Source organism: Brachypodium distachyon, chromosome 1 (assembly GCF_000005505.3).
Source record: "Brachypodium distachyon strain Bd21 chromosome 1, Brachypodium_distachyon_v3.0, whole genome shotgun sequence".
NCBI classification, from domain to species: domain Eukaryota; kingdom Viridiplantae; phylum Streptophyta; class Magnoliopsida; order Poales; family Poaceae; genus Brachypodium; species Brachypodium distachyon.
The window spans coordinates 69,116,280-69,130,594 of NC_016131.3; the positions used below are offsets into that span (position 1 = coordinate 69,116,280).

The window sequence follows — 14,315 nt, forward strand, 5'->3', positions numbered from 1 at the left end:
TTTGTTTTACTAAAACAAAATTTAAAACAAAATTAGTGGAGCTATTGCTGGTTCTAAACTAAATCAAACGCCGGAGCTATTTAAAGCAATAACGGTCAAGCACATCGAGTGGTCAGAAATTCCGACTGTGGCTGTATTTCCCCTGACCTGACCGAGGTTCGACCCAATTTCTGCAACCGATAAACTCGATTATCTAGCCGTATTTTTCTGATCCAGATTCAACGTCATCTCACCGTCACGATCAAAACACCAAGTTTAACCGGCGTGCGAGAGGGCGGAGGCCGGCACGACGCACACCTCCACCAGCGGCAAGCCGGCGATGCTCCCGCCGCCACGCCATTATATAATCCCGTCCCCATCCCGATAGACACGACGAATCCCCAACCCACGCACGGGCGAAGAAATTATTGAGAAAAATTAATCCGAGCCCGCCGCCGCCAGCCACCATACTCCCCTCCCTCCTCGCCACCGTCGGCTCCCTCGCCACAGGCACCGTCGCGGCCCTCGCGGCGGCTGCGGCGGGGGCGGCGGCGCACGCGGGCTCCCTGCCCCGCTCCCGCTTCGCGGCGGCGGTCATGTCGACGGCCCGCGTCTACGCCGACGTGAACGTGCACCGCCCAAGGGAGTACTGGGACTACGAGGCCCTCGCCGTCCAATGGGGGTAACTGACGCCTTACTCTGCTCCTGTTTTTCTTTCATGCTTGATTATGCGGGAGGATCGCATCTGAAAATTTGGGGATATATCCGATGCTTTGTTCTGTATATGATTTGGGGATAGATTGGAGCGAACTGGATGGGTGGAACGTTATACGATGTATATGGCGAACTCTGGTTTGTAGGACTACATATTCGATTTGAAAAACCTTTGGCCATCGGGTCATGATCATACAATTTCCTTGTACTTTTCTGATTGTTTGAGTTCTGACAGAATTAGTTGCTAAGGTTTTTCCTAATTGCACTTGTGAGGTATGGAAGAGTTCAGGAAATGGCATTGTTCTTGAGTACTGCTGATGAGTATGTCACCATGTCACGTCTTCTGACTATATTTGTTGCGTCAACTGTTGTTCTTGTTAGAGAAATAACATACACAAATTTGTGTTGATCGGTATACATTTTAGTGAACTGAATATTAAAATACCAAAACTACCTGCAAAATGGCTCATTGAACGAACTATTGAATTCAGAGAACTGTATAATAAAGTACTCAAATGACTTCAAAAAGGCTCATTGAGTGGGACCATTTAATCTCACTGTATGCTGAAGGTTAGTTTTAGTAAAACAGAATGTAGCTGGCCCAACCAAAATGCCTAATTTCTTTCAAACTAGTGATTGTGCACGAGCAATGCAATGACAATTTTTTTATAACCATGTAGAATTTAGAAACTACAGAGTGTGTTGATCATAGTACACGGTCATCAAACTTTATAATTACTGAGAAAATGCACAGCGCTTTAATATTAATGCACATATAAATTAAGTCCTTCAATGTTAACAGACCCTAGTGGAAAGGGTTATTAGTTGTGAAATTAAGATAAAATTTCAGGAGCTCAACTTAAGTCTTAGCCTCCAGTGGATGGCTAGGATGAACTGCGTGAAGCCCTAACTTGTACTTTTGTAAGTAGTATAGGTGTTTAATCAGTACTTATGTGACTCTCAGTTGTTATCACGGTTAGCAAATCTTCTTATGTCTACCTGTATTTTGATTGATGACTATTGAGTACCTTTGTGAATTTTGGAGTAAAAATCAGTTACTTTCAGTTTCTTTTAGCTATGTACGATTATCAACTGATGCTGTTTTTCCATACTCAGTGAGCAGGATGATTACGAGGTTGTGCGGAAAGTAGGCAGAGGGAAATACAGTGAAGTATTTGAAGGAATTAATGTAACAAATGATGAGCGTTGTGTCATTAAAATCCTCAAGCCTGTTAAGAAAAAGAAGGTACCCTTATTTACTTTGAAATTAGAACCTTTTGATGGTCTGCTATTATATCCCAGCTGATGACATCCATACTTGGTGGAATATGATGGGTGCATCCTTGGTAGGTGATGGGTACAAGTAAGAAGCTGGGAAAGAGATCTTATGTCTCTTAATGCTTTTAAATCCGATAAGTTGATCTGCATCAGATCATGTGATTATCCATTTTGAAACTTTCTAGTTTTGTTACTGTTAGAGACCAGTTTAGCATCAGTTGGGTTATTTAATCTTGGTGCCATTTTGTGCTGACTACTCCCTCCGTTCCATAATTCTTGTCTCAAATTTGCCCAAAAATGGATGAATCTATTCCTAAAATGCGTCTAGATACATGTAATATTTCGACAAGAATTATGCATGTTATTAGTCTTGCGTGTTTATTAGCTGTTCACCTTCTACTGTATTCAACTTCCAACTTTTTTTTCCTATATTTACTATTGTGCTTATAGGTGTTGTATGTCTATCCAAATATGTGATTTGTTTGTCTACCTTTGCAGATAAAGAGGGAAATCAAGATTCTTCAGAACCTTTGTGGCGGTCCAAATATTATTAAGCTTCTCAATATTGTGAGAGATCAGCAATCCAAAACTCCAAGTTTGGTATTCGAATATGTAGACAGCACAGATTTCAAAGTTCTTTATCCAACATTTACAGATTATGACGTCCGGTTCTATATTTATGAACTTCTCAAGGTAGCACCATCTGATTTTTTATTTTAGTAATTGGTTGAAGTTCTGAATCTTTATCACTTTAGTGAATAGATTTGTCAATATTTGGGTGTTGTTGTACACATCTGACACTGTTTTGAGCTAAACCTTCCCCGTAATGCATTTTGCTGCAATAACTCTGCAGTCACAGTACTTGTGATTTCAGTACACCAATGATACCTTCACAATGATACCTTCAAGTGTTTGGCATGCATATGCGTTTGAGAGGCTGACCCAAGTGTGTATTTTGTGGCAAGCTTATGAGTTGTGCTTCTCGGTTGTTACAAGTTGTATTAGCTCAATGTTCATTCATGATGGTGGATAGATTCTGCATATGTTCATGGTGTACTGAAACACTGCAGGTAGGATTGAGGAGCACAAAAGAATATGCAGTAAACTGTAAGATGATCAAGTAGTGTCTAGCATGGTAAAGTATAATGCTGTGAGACTGAATGGCTAATCTCTTATCCTCGCCAGTTGGGTGGCTTGGTTTGAGCGGGATAGCAGGTTCTCCCAGGGACATGTCCATGATCTGTCATGGGTGTTTGATGCCTTAAAAGTGGAGGAGCGCTTGGTGCACTGGATCGTCACTGATTGCATGATCTTTCTTGTGATATACTAAGTAGATGTTAGTAAGTGTTGCTCTGTTGCTAGGTTTGGTGTTGGAGTTTTTCCTTTTATTTGGACGAAAAAGGCCTCCGTGGCTGTACTCCTATAAATTATTTGCTTCTCTGCTTAATGATTAGATGTACAAGACCTCCTTCACGTCCTCTAAAAAAGGAGACTAGATGGTTAGTATTTTGATTTTGGGGCTGAATGCAACAGTATAACTTATTTCCTGCATGCGTCTAGCATGTTTTACGCTCCAAAATTCTGGATCGTTACGTTCTTCGTTGCAGATGTGCTAAACCAATTTTTTTGTACAACTTAGCTTATTGTGGCATTGAAATTTGCAATGTCAGATTTGATTAAAATAAATGGAGGCTATCTTCAGTTGCTTCGAGCAGAAGACTTGTTGCAGTGAAAGTACATAAGCAAACCCAGTGAATTGTGTTAGGCATAATTTTGTAACCTTTCACATGTTCAATATGATCGTTGATCATGTAATGTTGTTTTCATTTTTGAATATGTAATCAAAAGCTGTTTCTTGTTGGAATATGGTAATATAACTGCCTCATTTTTCTACTATTAAATGAAACTGAGTTTAATATGTTCGAACTACGTGATCGCCCATTATTTATTTTGTTTGGTTAGTTATTCACTAATGTTCCGGACTTTGTTAGTCCTATGGCCTTCAATATTTACTTGATCTTTTGATGGATTTCTTACCTAGGAATTCATATCTAATCTCCCATTATCTTGTTATTTTAATGATTACCAGTCTGCTCACATTTCAGGCATTAGATTACTGCCACTCGCAAGGTATTATGCATCGTGATGTCAAGCCTCATAATGTTATGATTGACCATGAGCTTCGCAAGCTTCGCTTAATTGATTGGGGACTTGCTGAGTTTTACTTTCCTGAGAAGGAGTACAATGTTCGTGTTGCTTCAAGGTAAGTTGGTAACATATAAAATTATGTAGGTCTGTTCATTGATGGTGAGAACAGATGCAAGTTTCCAGTGTAACTATATTTATACATTGCTTGGTTTTAATATTAGTTCCTTGTATCGGTTCCAAGTTTCTATTGAAGGATGTTATTTTTTTATTAGAAACATATGAAGTAAACAAAATCTTTCTGACATCCAACATTACCTTGTTTTTGGAAGTTCTGTGGTACACTTATACAGTTATACTTAATGTTGCAGAATAGTTGTTTGTTTTCAGATTTTGAATCCTTTTTTAATTAATCAAAATCATCATATGTTAAATTTGTTGTTTTTATGGATTAGAGTTATGCATATTTCTATACTGAGGTTAGAGGAACTTTATCAGACTTAGACAGGAGACAGCTATATGGGCCCTTATATCTGTACAGGTATGTTATCAGTTTTTGTTCATTCAGGTATTTTAAAGGGCCTGAATTGCTGGTTGACTTCCAAGGGTACGATTACTCTTTGGACATGTGGAGCCTTGGTTGTATGTTTGCTGGAATGGTGCGTTCCATTTCTATGATTTGAAAGCTGTATGATGAAATACACAGTGACTTGTTCTGTATACTATTCAATTATATTGTATAATTAGGCCTTAGTTGGGATTTTTTTTGCACGCAGATATTCCGCAAGGAACCATTCTTCTATGGCCATGATAACCATGATCAGCTTGTCAAGATAGCCAAGGTTAATATTGTCAGTCACAATGATCTTTGTGTTCTCACATAGGCGTGTGCACGCGTGCTGATTTTGTGTACGTATATAGTTTTTTTCACTTTTGGCAGCAATTGAAACCTTTTTATATTTCTGATCAGGTGCTAGGTACTGATCAATTTAATGCTTATTTGAGTAAATACAGAATTGTGCTTGATCCTCAGCTTGAGGCACTGCTTGGGAGGTAAGTCACATGAATATCTTTTTCCTATGGTGACACTTTGGATCACATTTTCCATCTGGAAATCACAAAGTTTTGCTTCACATGTATGTTGTTGCTTAAACACAGGCATAGCAAGAAACCTTGGTCTAAGTTCGTCAGTGCTGATAATAGGCATCTCGTCTCCGCAGAGGTTATATTTTTGTATATTCGTACAAAACGAATCAAAGTCTTGTCATTTTTCTCTTCTGGACTAATTGCTGCAATAACCACATGCAGGCAATTGATTTTCTCGATAGACTTCTTCGCTATGACCATCAAGACAGGCTTACAGCCCGTGAAGCTATGGTAGGTTCATGTCAGCTATTCATTTAAAAGATGAGACGGTATTGGTTGACCATGTACATTGCAAACAGTGCAACTTGTTGCCCTGGAGTCAGGTCACTGAACGGTGTCTATAATTATTCGGTTTTGCTATCCTTGAAAATGTATAACAGGTCTTTTGATTCCCTGCAGGCGCATGTCTACTTTCAACAGGTTAGGGCAGCAGAAAACAGCAGGCCGAGGTCGTAGACAGTGGAATAGAAAAACAATCTGATGGTGTTGAGCTGGAGTGCTGGAATATGGTCAGTGTGTTGCAGATTTGGAGCGATCTATCGTCGACACATTCCAAGGGTTGATAACTGGAACGGATGCTTACATGCTCTTCTCTGACACGCTGAGCGCTGAGTACTATGTTTGAATTTTAGAAATTGAAAGTTTGTTTTTGTAGTAGACTTGAAAGTTTACCGGAAGTCTATAAAGCAGATACGCTATGAATTGCCAAGATACTCGAAACTAACGAGGTCGGATATTGTAGGAGTCCACCACGTCATCCAGAAATGGCAAACAAATGGGCTATCACTTTCAGTAGTATCATGTCTAGTAATCAATGCTTGCATGCGTTTTGTGGTGCTTCCGGACTCCGGCGGCTCTTGGGTGGAGTAAATGGTGGTGCAGCGGTTTGCTCCGGTGAGTGACAAAGTAATTGCATGGTAGTTTCTGATGCAATCCAATACAACATTCATTCATTCTATATATGCCGTTATTGCTCGTGCCTGGTCGTCCAATATGTTTTTGTTACGATTAGAATTCGTTAACCTTCTCGATCAGATCATATAGCAATCTGTTGTAGACATTTCTTGATGGTCGCGTGATTTTTTTAGCAGTTGTTGCAAATGACATTATCATATTACAAGAACGTGTATTTACGACACCACACTAACGCCGCCGTCACACAACACAAAGTACATACTTGCGTCCACACATGTAGGCGCTATATGATATAGCCGCTCAAGATCTTTAAATTTCACGAGGAACTTGGCTCAGCGTGGCATCCATCTCCAACTCTACTTACTTGGATATAACCACATCATCAAACAATATGGATATATACAACTTACCCTGTATACACAACACACTACACACGATCGAAATACATAGAAGAGTGCAGAGTAGAGGGGGAAGAGGAAGACCATGAGGATCCTCTCCCAAAGTTGGATATCAATAATTTACACCTTCTCTCGGACGACGGACCGAGTACATACACACATACAGCAAGTTGAAACTAGCTTAGCACAAAGCTCTCTCTCTACAATCTACATGATGGTACAAGCGGCGTTGGGGTTCTCATCAGAGAAGGCGGAGGTATACTTAACCTCGGTGGACGACGCTCTCGCCAGCGGCGCGGCGTTGGGGTCGGAGACGACGTTGCGGACGTACCCTGGCGGCGCCTTCTTGTCGTAGGCCCCCGGGGCGTACGGGTGCGCCACGACGTCGTAGGGCACGTAGGGCCAGGGCTCCACACGCTTGCCGGTCTTGTATGCCACCCGGCGCATCACCTTGGCCGGGTCCACGTAGCCCGTGACGGCCACCTTGTTCTGCTTCGGCACCACCTCCACCCCCGTCACCCCTTCCATCGACTCCACCGCCTTCCGGATCTTCCGCTCGCACCCTTCGCAGTCGATCCGGACCTTCATCTCCACCGTCGTCATCTGCTTCCGCTTCTTCAGCCGACGCCGCGGGCGGATCCCCGGGCACAGGCACATCTCCGACAGCTCGTCCAGGATCCCCATCTCGAGCAAGGCACTCGGGGCTGTGAAGAAATGTTATCGGGGATTCTAGCAGAGGGGCCGGCGGAAGGAGATATAGGCGGCACGCGGTTGGGCGGGCAATCGAGAGCGAAGGCGACACGTACGCGAAGGTGCGTGCGTGTGACTGTGAGAAGATGATACGGCTCGGGATTCAGTGCTCTCTCTGGACCCGTCGGGATCTCTGTGTTGCCCGGTGGCTGCCACGTCGCCTGGAATGGGATGGGGCGCCAAACACGAACACGAATGCAACTTGGATTGCTACTCTCGGCGTGACTGACTGATGGTTGGCCACACATGACGCATACATATATTTTCGTCTTCTCTTGCTTCGACTTTCGGCGCGAGGGAGTCGACATGCTAATGTGTCCGCAACTGACTGCTGACCGCCAAGTCGCGATCTTGCCTAAAAATCGAGCCGACTTCTCGGTCGACCAGTCGGCGTGGCTCCTGGCCATACATGATACATGGACTCAGTCTACGTACAGGACTGCCTTTGTACGGAACAAGGGATCGAATATATGCTCGGACAAACTACAGCAAGCTAGCACAACCATCCATTTCCTCTGTATGCCGTCGTTGCTCTGCCTGGAAGGATATGCTCCATCTCTTTTTAAACATAAGTATATGCTCCGTCAATCATGGGTCTGTCTATAGGCCAGTCACCTGTTTTTGCTTTTGATTCCAGGCGCCTGGTTTTGTGGCAAAAAACAGTCACCTGAGAATTCTTTTGAAACCAGGTGCCTGGTTTGTGTGTACAAACTAGTCAGCTCAGTTTTTAACCAACACACAAAACAACAAATAATCACACAAAATAACAAGGAATACACCTGACAGACACCATTCCAATCACAACATCAAAGAACAGAAGTAACAACATCAAAAAAATAGTTCAGCTAGTAAACAATAGTATCAGCAAAAAAAAAATTAAAGAGGTACATAACTAGTAGTGTGACATATAGGGTAACATATATTCTTACATACATGATAATAATACCTCCGATAGTCAGATAACAAGATAACTTAAATCTTCTTGACACAAACTACTAAGCGTGTCATTTCCTTCTAGACGAGAACAGAGATGAGCTCATTTTTCTTGAACATGGCTTTCTCCTTTCTCTAAGCTTGAACCAATTGTTGCCAAACGTCCACCAGTGTCGACGCGGAAGTCAATTGAGGTCGCGAACTCCGGCTCCCGTACACAAACAAACATCTCCCCGTTTTATATGTCCTAAGACTAGATGTGTTTGGTTCTGAAAATTTCTGTTATAAGATCGAAAACGTTAATAACTAGCAAACCAGATGCATTCTATCTAAAAACTAACACTAAGAATTAGACCTGGACTTATTGTTTTCAAATGAAGAGCTTTGCGTCTATAGAAAGGACCCATATATAATGGGCTTCTATACAGAAAAATGAGATCCTGAGACCTGCTATGGGGATCTAAAACAGAAGGAAAAAAAAGCTTATTTGCAATTACAACCAGGGGATCTACAAATTGCAAAATGAATGAGCTGCAATTTGTTCATAAAAATCAGCAATTGCATATATCTGGGTTGCAATTAGAATTTAAACACTTATGATCAACAGTATAACTGGGACCCCAAAAATGTAAATTACAATTAGGTATAATTGGAATTGCAAAAGTTATAGTAGGGCAATTAAATTAAAATGGCAGTGCAATTGGGAAACCTAAACTGTTGCATATGAATCTAAATACCTTAGTACAACAAGTAGACCTTGAAATGCAACATTCATAACTCTGAGAAAACACAAGCACCACCAAATCAAACACCCACTCAAACAATCATACACAGGGAATGAACGCTTCCCAGTTAGAACTCAATACTACAGTATTTGTTGTCATGGCTCATGCGACATCACAAATACGAGCACACAAAAGCCTAGCCCACCGGCCACAAACCGTCGCTGGTGAGAGTAAATGAACGATTGACCACAAGAGGTGCAGTAACTACGTCGTCGATGAGATGAGAACGAAAACGCCTGCCTCTGTTGCCTTCGCCTCAACAAATCCCCCCCCCCCCCAAACATAAAAAAAAAAGCAAAATCAAAGTCAAAAAATTGCGATTAAGCAAACTACAACAATCATTTCGCCCGGAGAAACTCACCACGTGGATCAACTAAGCTCGCTGCCGACGAGAACATATGCCAAAATCGCCTCACCTCTCCCTGTGTTCACTCACAAAGGAAAAAATAAGGGGTGAAAAGCGAGCAAATGAACCACACTAACCATTGGAGAACACCAGAACGAAAAGGTGGAGCTCACCAGATGGGTATTCCAAGGCCAAATGGTCAAACATAAGTACAGCTCCAGGTCCTCAGCAAGCTAAGATGATGTATGTTGTATACATTACTTTACAAGTCCTCGGTGCTGAATAAGAAATCCATCAGTGCTGGTTCTCAATGAACAAATGAGCAGTACACAGGGCGCTTGAGTCATTACTCAATTACGCTCACATGATTCAGGCACGCTGCTACTTCAGTGGTTCAACCACAACACCAACTCAGAATCAGAAAATGAATGCACTGCACGAAGACTGCTAGTGCGTGAAGAGCTAGGAATGTACAAGCACAACTCATATATCCATCAACCAACAAAATAAAGGTGTTTGCACTTACTAGAAGCTAGAATTACACCTTTTATTAAGCATGCAATTAGTGTTGCCCGGGAGTGCAAAAAAGTGGATTGCACCTGCATTACACGGAAATTACACCTGTTTTTATCAATGCAATTAAGGACGCGCAAAAAAGAGAGGAAAGAGTATATAAAGACATGATACAACGACAACAATAACATGGATACGAGCCACATAAACCAACAAACCTCATCCTACCCCATCATCCCCGCCGCTGCAAATAAACCAAAACACACACACCAGCACCCCCATCCTAACCCATCCGTGTAAGTTTAAAAACATAAGAGGGTCAGAATTAAAAATTGCAAATTCTGAATCAAAACTGGCCTATGTAAGTTCAAAAAAGAACACGGAGATAGAGAGTTAGACAAAGGGTTCAGGTTGGCCACTGTAAGAAATAACAGGACTAAACTACACATAGGCCAGTTTTGTTTAACAAAGGAAAGATATCTAATGAGCCTTTTAGAACCTTATAGGATGCGAAGTACAAAATATCTCTAGATCCTTCCATGAACTGATAAGTGGGCTAGTCTTTTTTGCTATTCAAAAGAAGAGCTCCAAGGAAGATTAAACAAATAACTATAAACTTTTAAAACTGTCAGTAACACCGGAAACCTGAACCTACTACATGAAGCAGACACACAAATGCCTCGGCACAGACGAGCACAAATGCAAAAACAGCCTCGCCTCTCCCGTGTTCGCAGCACGAGGGAGCAGAAATTAGCACGGAAAATGGTATACTAAATACTGCTCAAAAATAGAATGGAAATAAACAGATTTGACCTAGCAAAATGAATTGAGAATAGGTGAATTTGTATTGATTTTGGAAATCAATTTAATATTTACGAGTGCTCATAACAAGGCGGCTACAATAAGTCTCATAGGAATACAGATGACTAGCAAAATATAGAGTTATATTTTTTGTAAATACCTCACCAAAATCTGAATGCATGTTTGTGATGATCTTTGTGTTACGTATCTTTGGTAATGTAATGTTTCATACAAGGCTGTAACAAATAGATATGTATTGTCAACTTAGGTTTTTATAACTGTTAATCTTTAGTTATATGTTTTATTCTAGAAACATCTCCGTACTTACACACAAAAAAAGATCAAGTAGATATGTGACATAGCAAACGAGACTATTCTCAGCAAAGATATTGTGATATTAACAATGGTATAAAATAATAAATGTATGTGTATATAATAATTGGGCCGGGCCAGCCCGAGGCCCCACCTTTGCCGTGTCGGGGCTTCACCTCAGGCCCTCCGGCCAGGCCGGGCACGAACCGTTTATTTATTTTTCTTTTTTAGGATTAATAAATTTGGTCATTAAACTTTTCAATTCTGATCCAACTCAACTCGTTTTTACATTTGGCCCGTTAACTCAACCAGTTTTGACCCAAATCTAACATTTTTTTTATTTTTTTTCTACCTTAGGCCTGAGGACCTTGATGGGCCGTTGGCCACCTATATTTTGGCCCATCCGGGTGCCGAGCGCCACGCTCCCCCTCGCTCCGTCCCTCATCTTCCTCCTCGCGCGAGCGCCGCCACCCCTCCGTCCCCATCCCGCTGCCGGGCGCAGCAGACCCCTGCCTCGTCTCCTCCACCGTAGGTATCTATCTCCCATTCGATTCTCTCGGTCCCGACCTCCCATCACCCCTCGAGGCCACGAACCCTTTAGTTCCCCGTCATAACTTTCACCATCTAGATCCGGCCCTGCTTGCTGCTTGGATTGATCCCGAGGGCGACAGGATGGCGCTGAGGGGAGTTTGGCAGCTGCAGAAGCTCGTGGTGAACTACTGCGACTGGGGAGGGAGCAGCAAGGGGATCAGGTAAACTGTCATCACGCTGATAATAACACTAGCCACTAGCGTTTTGATTGTTATGCTTTGATTACGGAGTTGGTTTAAATAAGGGAGATATGATTTTCGTTGGTTGATGAACTATTTTTCGATGGGGTCATATGAATATCTCTTCTATTTCGTTAAACCTGACACATAATTGCACGCGGCACTCATCTGGGGAGAAGCAAATCACATTTCGCCATGCGCAATTGGTTCTGCACAACCAACAGACTGCGCCGACCAATTCAAATCAACACACTAGTCACAGGCATTACTGAAAATGGGTACTCCCTCCGTTCCATAAAGGTTGGGAGTAGAATTTATTTAGAAGAACGGTCAGCAATTATACCTTCTGCTGAATATGCTGTGATCAAGCTCTGTGATTATGGTCCTATTCAAGTCATGTCTTCTTTCTTGTGGATTGATAGACTATACTTCAAGCATCAGTTCTATAACTTCACACCTTAAATGTAGCTTATCTTGATATCTTTATCGTTGGAATTCAGTGATTCATCAATTAGATGCTTCAATTTGCTTGCTCCGTCACCAATAGCCCTCCTTGAAATTGCAGGGCCTTTATGGCGTCACACCTTCCAGCTTTCAAGGAAAAGAATCCCCAGTTAGAGGTGGTGACAGAACTTGTGCGTGGCCAGCATCCCAACTTGAAGGGCATTTACAGTAAGATCTTGTTTTGACCTTCAGAGTGTTATCGGAAGATTATATACCAACTGTATACTTGTAGTGATGTCACTTGCTGTTAGCGAGTTATATCTTTGAGCTTGTATTGGCCAAATCCATATAGTTCGTTAATTTTTCTTGCAGTCTCTCAAACCTATGCAGAAATCCTTCTGGAGTTCAACCGCTGTAGTTTGCGCTTGCCATACTTAGTTGGAATTGCTGCACCATATCACTTTTGCCATGCTTGTCTTCCATATCTTAGGTTTTTGATGAATTTAATATGCTCAACGTCCAAACAGTGAATCCACATGGTTTAAGCATGACATGGTTAAACTGTGTGCCCGTTGTATGAATAATCTTGCAAAGGGAACTGTTGGCTTGTTTTGTTTGAGGGGTGCACTTACTCTAGGGCAAGTACATCCACCTAGGATGTAGAGACATCCAACATATTTTGTACATGAACATGTTCGTTCAGTACATTCTGTGGAATGCATTTCAGAGATCTTAGTAAATTCTTTCACTTGTAGTGTTGCACAAGGATAATTCCATTGCACTAACCAAGCCAAATCTTATAAGAGGTTGTTCTCCTCAAACAATACATCACCATCCTTGTTTTTTTTTTCTGAACTCGTGCTACATGCTACTTTCTTTTTGAGTATTTCTTTATGCCACGCTATTCTTGTGCAGAAAACCATAACGAGAGAGTGGTTTGTGTCAGAAATTTAGCACCTGAGGACATCATGTTGCAAGCTAGTAGACTCAGGTGTTCTCTGGGCAGGAAAGTCGTGAAGCTGAGAACCAGACACGTAACGAAACGGCCAAGTGTCCAGGGAACATGGACGACGGAACTGAAGATGTGAGTCAAAAGTTCTCAGACAAGCTGGTGCTGTGTTCCTGATGATACACTTATGAGAACTGTTTTTGATCTATCGCAGGAACTTTGTGCTGCTATTAGACCTACCGTTTTTAGTGGTTAAGGTTTCATTATGTTCTTGTTTCGATTGAGCCATAATCTGATAATAACATGTAAACTTGGGGTTTCTTGTTATTGTTGTCAGTCTCCACTCAGATCTGATCTGATCTTAGACTGTTTCCTCCCTCCAACTTGTCAGCAAATGAAATTTGCCCAAAGGGGAAGGCTGTGCATGCCATGAACATATTTTTCATTCTACTAGTCGTCAACAGGAAAAGCTATAGATATAAAAACTGTCATGAGCTATATAATGTGGTGAGTCTGCATGCCAATCTGGTGCATCAGGATCAGGTGAGTAAGAGAGTACTGCTAGTCATCGGGTTCTGCAAGTTTATCACTGAAACTGAAGGCATCTGCTCTCTTTTTTTTTCTTTTGTTTTTCCTCCACGTCTTTCCGCTAAATCTACCGAGGAGATAGCAAAATCCCTCTTAGCGCAGTGCACACTAGCCACTAGTGTTGTTATCAAGTTATAAAGCAGATAAGTTAATATCACCATTACGCTTCAGTAAAGACCTCAATTCTCAAGGACAGTTTCTGATGTCAAGAGAATTTTTGCTCCACGAGCACTATCAAACTGGCAGTTTAATTCTCCCATCAAAGGAAATGGGTGAGTTGCGATGCAGGTTTAAGCTGGGAATCAGACGCATAACAAAACGACGACGCGTCCAGGGAAATGGAGGACAGGGAACTGAATATGTGAGTTGAAGGCTTGAAGCTAGCAGAGAAACCTGTTATTCTGATGGGCCGCCCCAGACCTGTTTCAGAACTTTGTTTATCAGGGGGAAAAAAGATTCTGTTTCAGATCCAGTACATCAAGAACTTTTAAATTTCTTCTAAAAAAAAGAACTTTTAAATTTAAAACTGTAGACGATGGCCGATCTGCC

General features: G+C 41.8%; 3 protein-coding genes across 5 annotated transcripts; 2 read left to right on the forward strand and 1 right to left on the reverse strand.

Annotated features, from left to right (window-relative positions):
• The first annotated feature begins 204 nt into the window (after positions 1-204).
• Positions 205-6,077, forward strand: LOC100846754 (casein kinase II subunit alpha-2). 2 transcript variants are annotated; one of them, XR_002962396.1, is made up of 10 exons: positions 205-661; positions 1,810-1,939; positions 2,470-2,664; positions 4,077-4,234; positions 4,685-4,775; positions 4,893-4,958; positions 5,087-5,169; positions 5,275-5,338; positions 5,425-5,585; positions 5,662-6,077. XR_002962396.1 is itself a non-coding variant. In XM_003558490.4 (10 exons), the coding sequence occupies exons 1-10, from the start codon at positions 576-578 to the stop codon at positions 5,716-5,718; spliced, it is 999 nt and encodes a 332-aa protein (XP_003558538.1). In that variant the 5' UTR covers positions 207-575; the 3' UTR covers positions 5,719-6,077. The 2 variants fall into 2 exon arrangements, 1 of the variants encoding a protein (XP_003558538.1); XM_003558490.4 differs by having other exon boundaries at positions 207-661; positions 5,425-5,493.
• A 432-nt stretch (positions 6,078-6,509) lies between these two features.
• Positions 6,510-7,398, reverse strand: LOC100820949 (heavy metal-associated isoprenylated plant protein 27). Its single transcript, XM_003558491.4, has one exon. It carries the CDS (start codon positions 7,257-7,259, stop codon positions 6,783-6,785), a length of 477 nt encoding a protein of 158 aa, XP_003558539.1. The 5' UTR covers positions 7,260-7,398; the 3' UTR covers positions 6,510-6,782.
• Positions 7,399-11,390: 3,992 nt separating this feature from the next.
• Positions 11,391-13,653, forward strand: LOC100821546 (54S ribosomal protein L51, mitochondrial). 2 transcript variants are annotated; one of them, XM_014899238.2, is made up of 5 exons: positions 11,391-11,547; positions 11,644-11,767; positions 12,351-12,457; positions 13,145-13,313; positions 13,393-13,653. In XM_014899238.2, exons 2-5 carry the CDS (start codon positions 11,688-11,690, stop codon positions 13,460-13,462), a joined length of 426 nt encoding a protein of 141 aa, XP_014754724.1. In that variant the 5' UTR covers positions 11,391-11,547; positions 11,644-11,687; the 3' UTR covers positions 13,463-13,653. The 2 variants fall into 2 exon arrangements, with proteins under 2 accessions (XP_014754724.1, XP_014754720.1); XM_014899234.2 differs by having other exon boundaries at positions 11,404-11,543.
• The last annotated feature ends 662 nt before the right edge of the window (positions 13,654-14,315 follow it).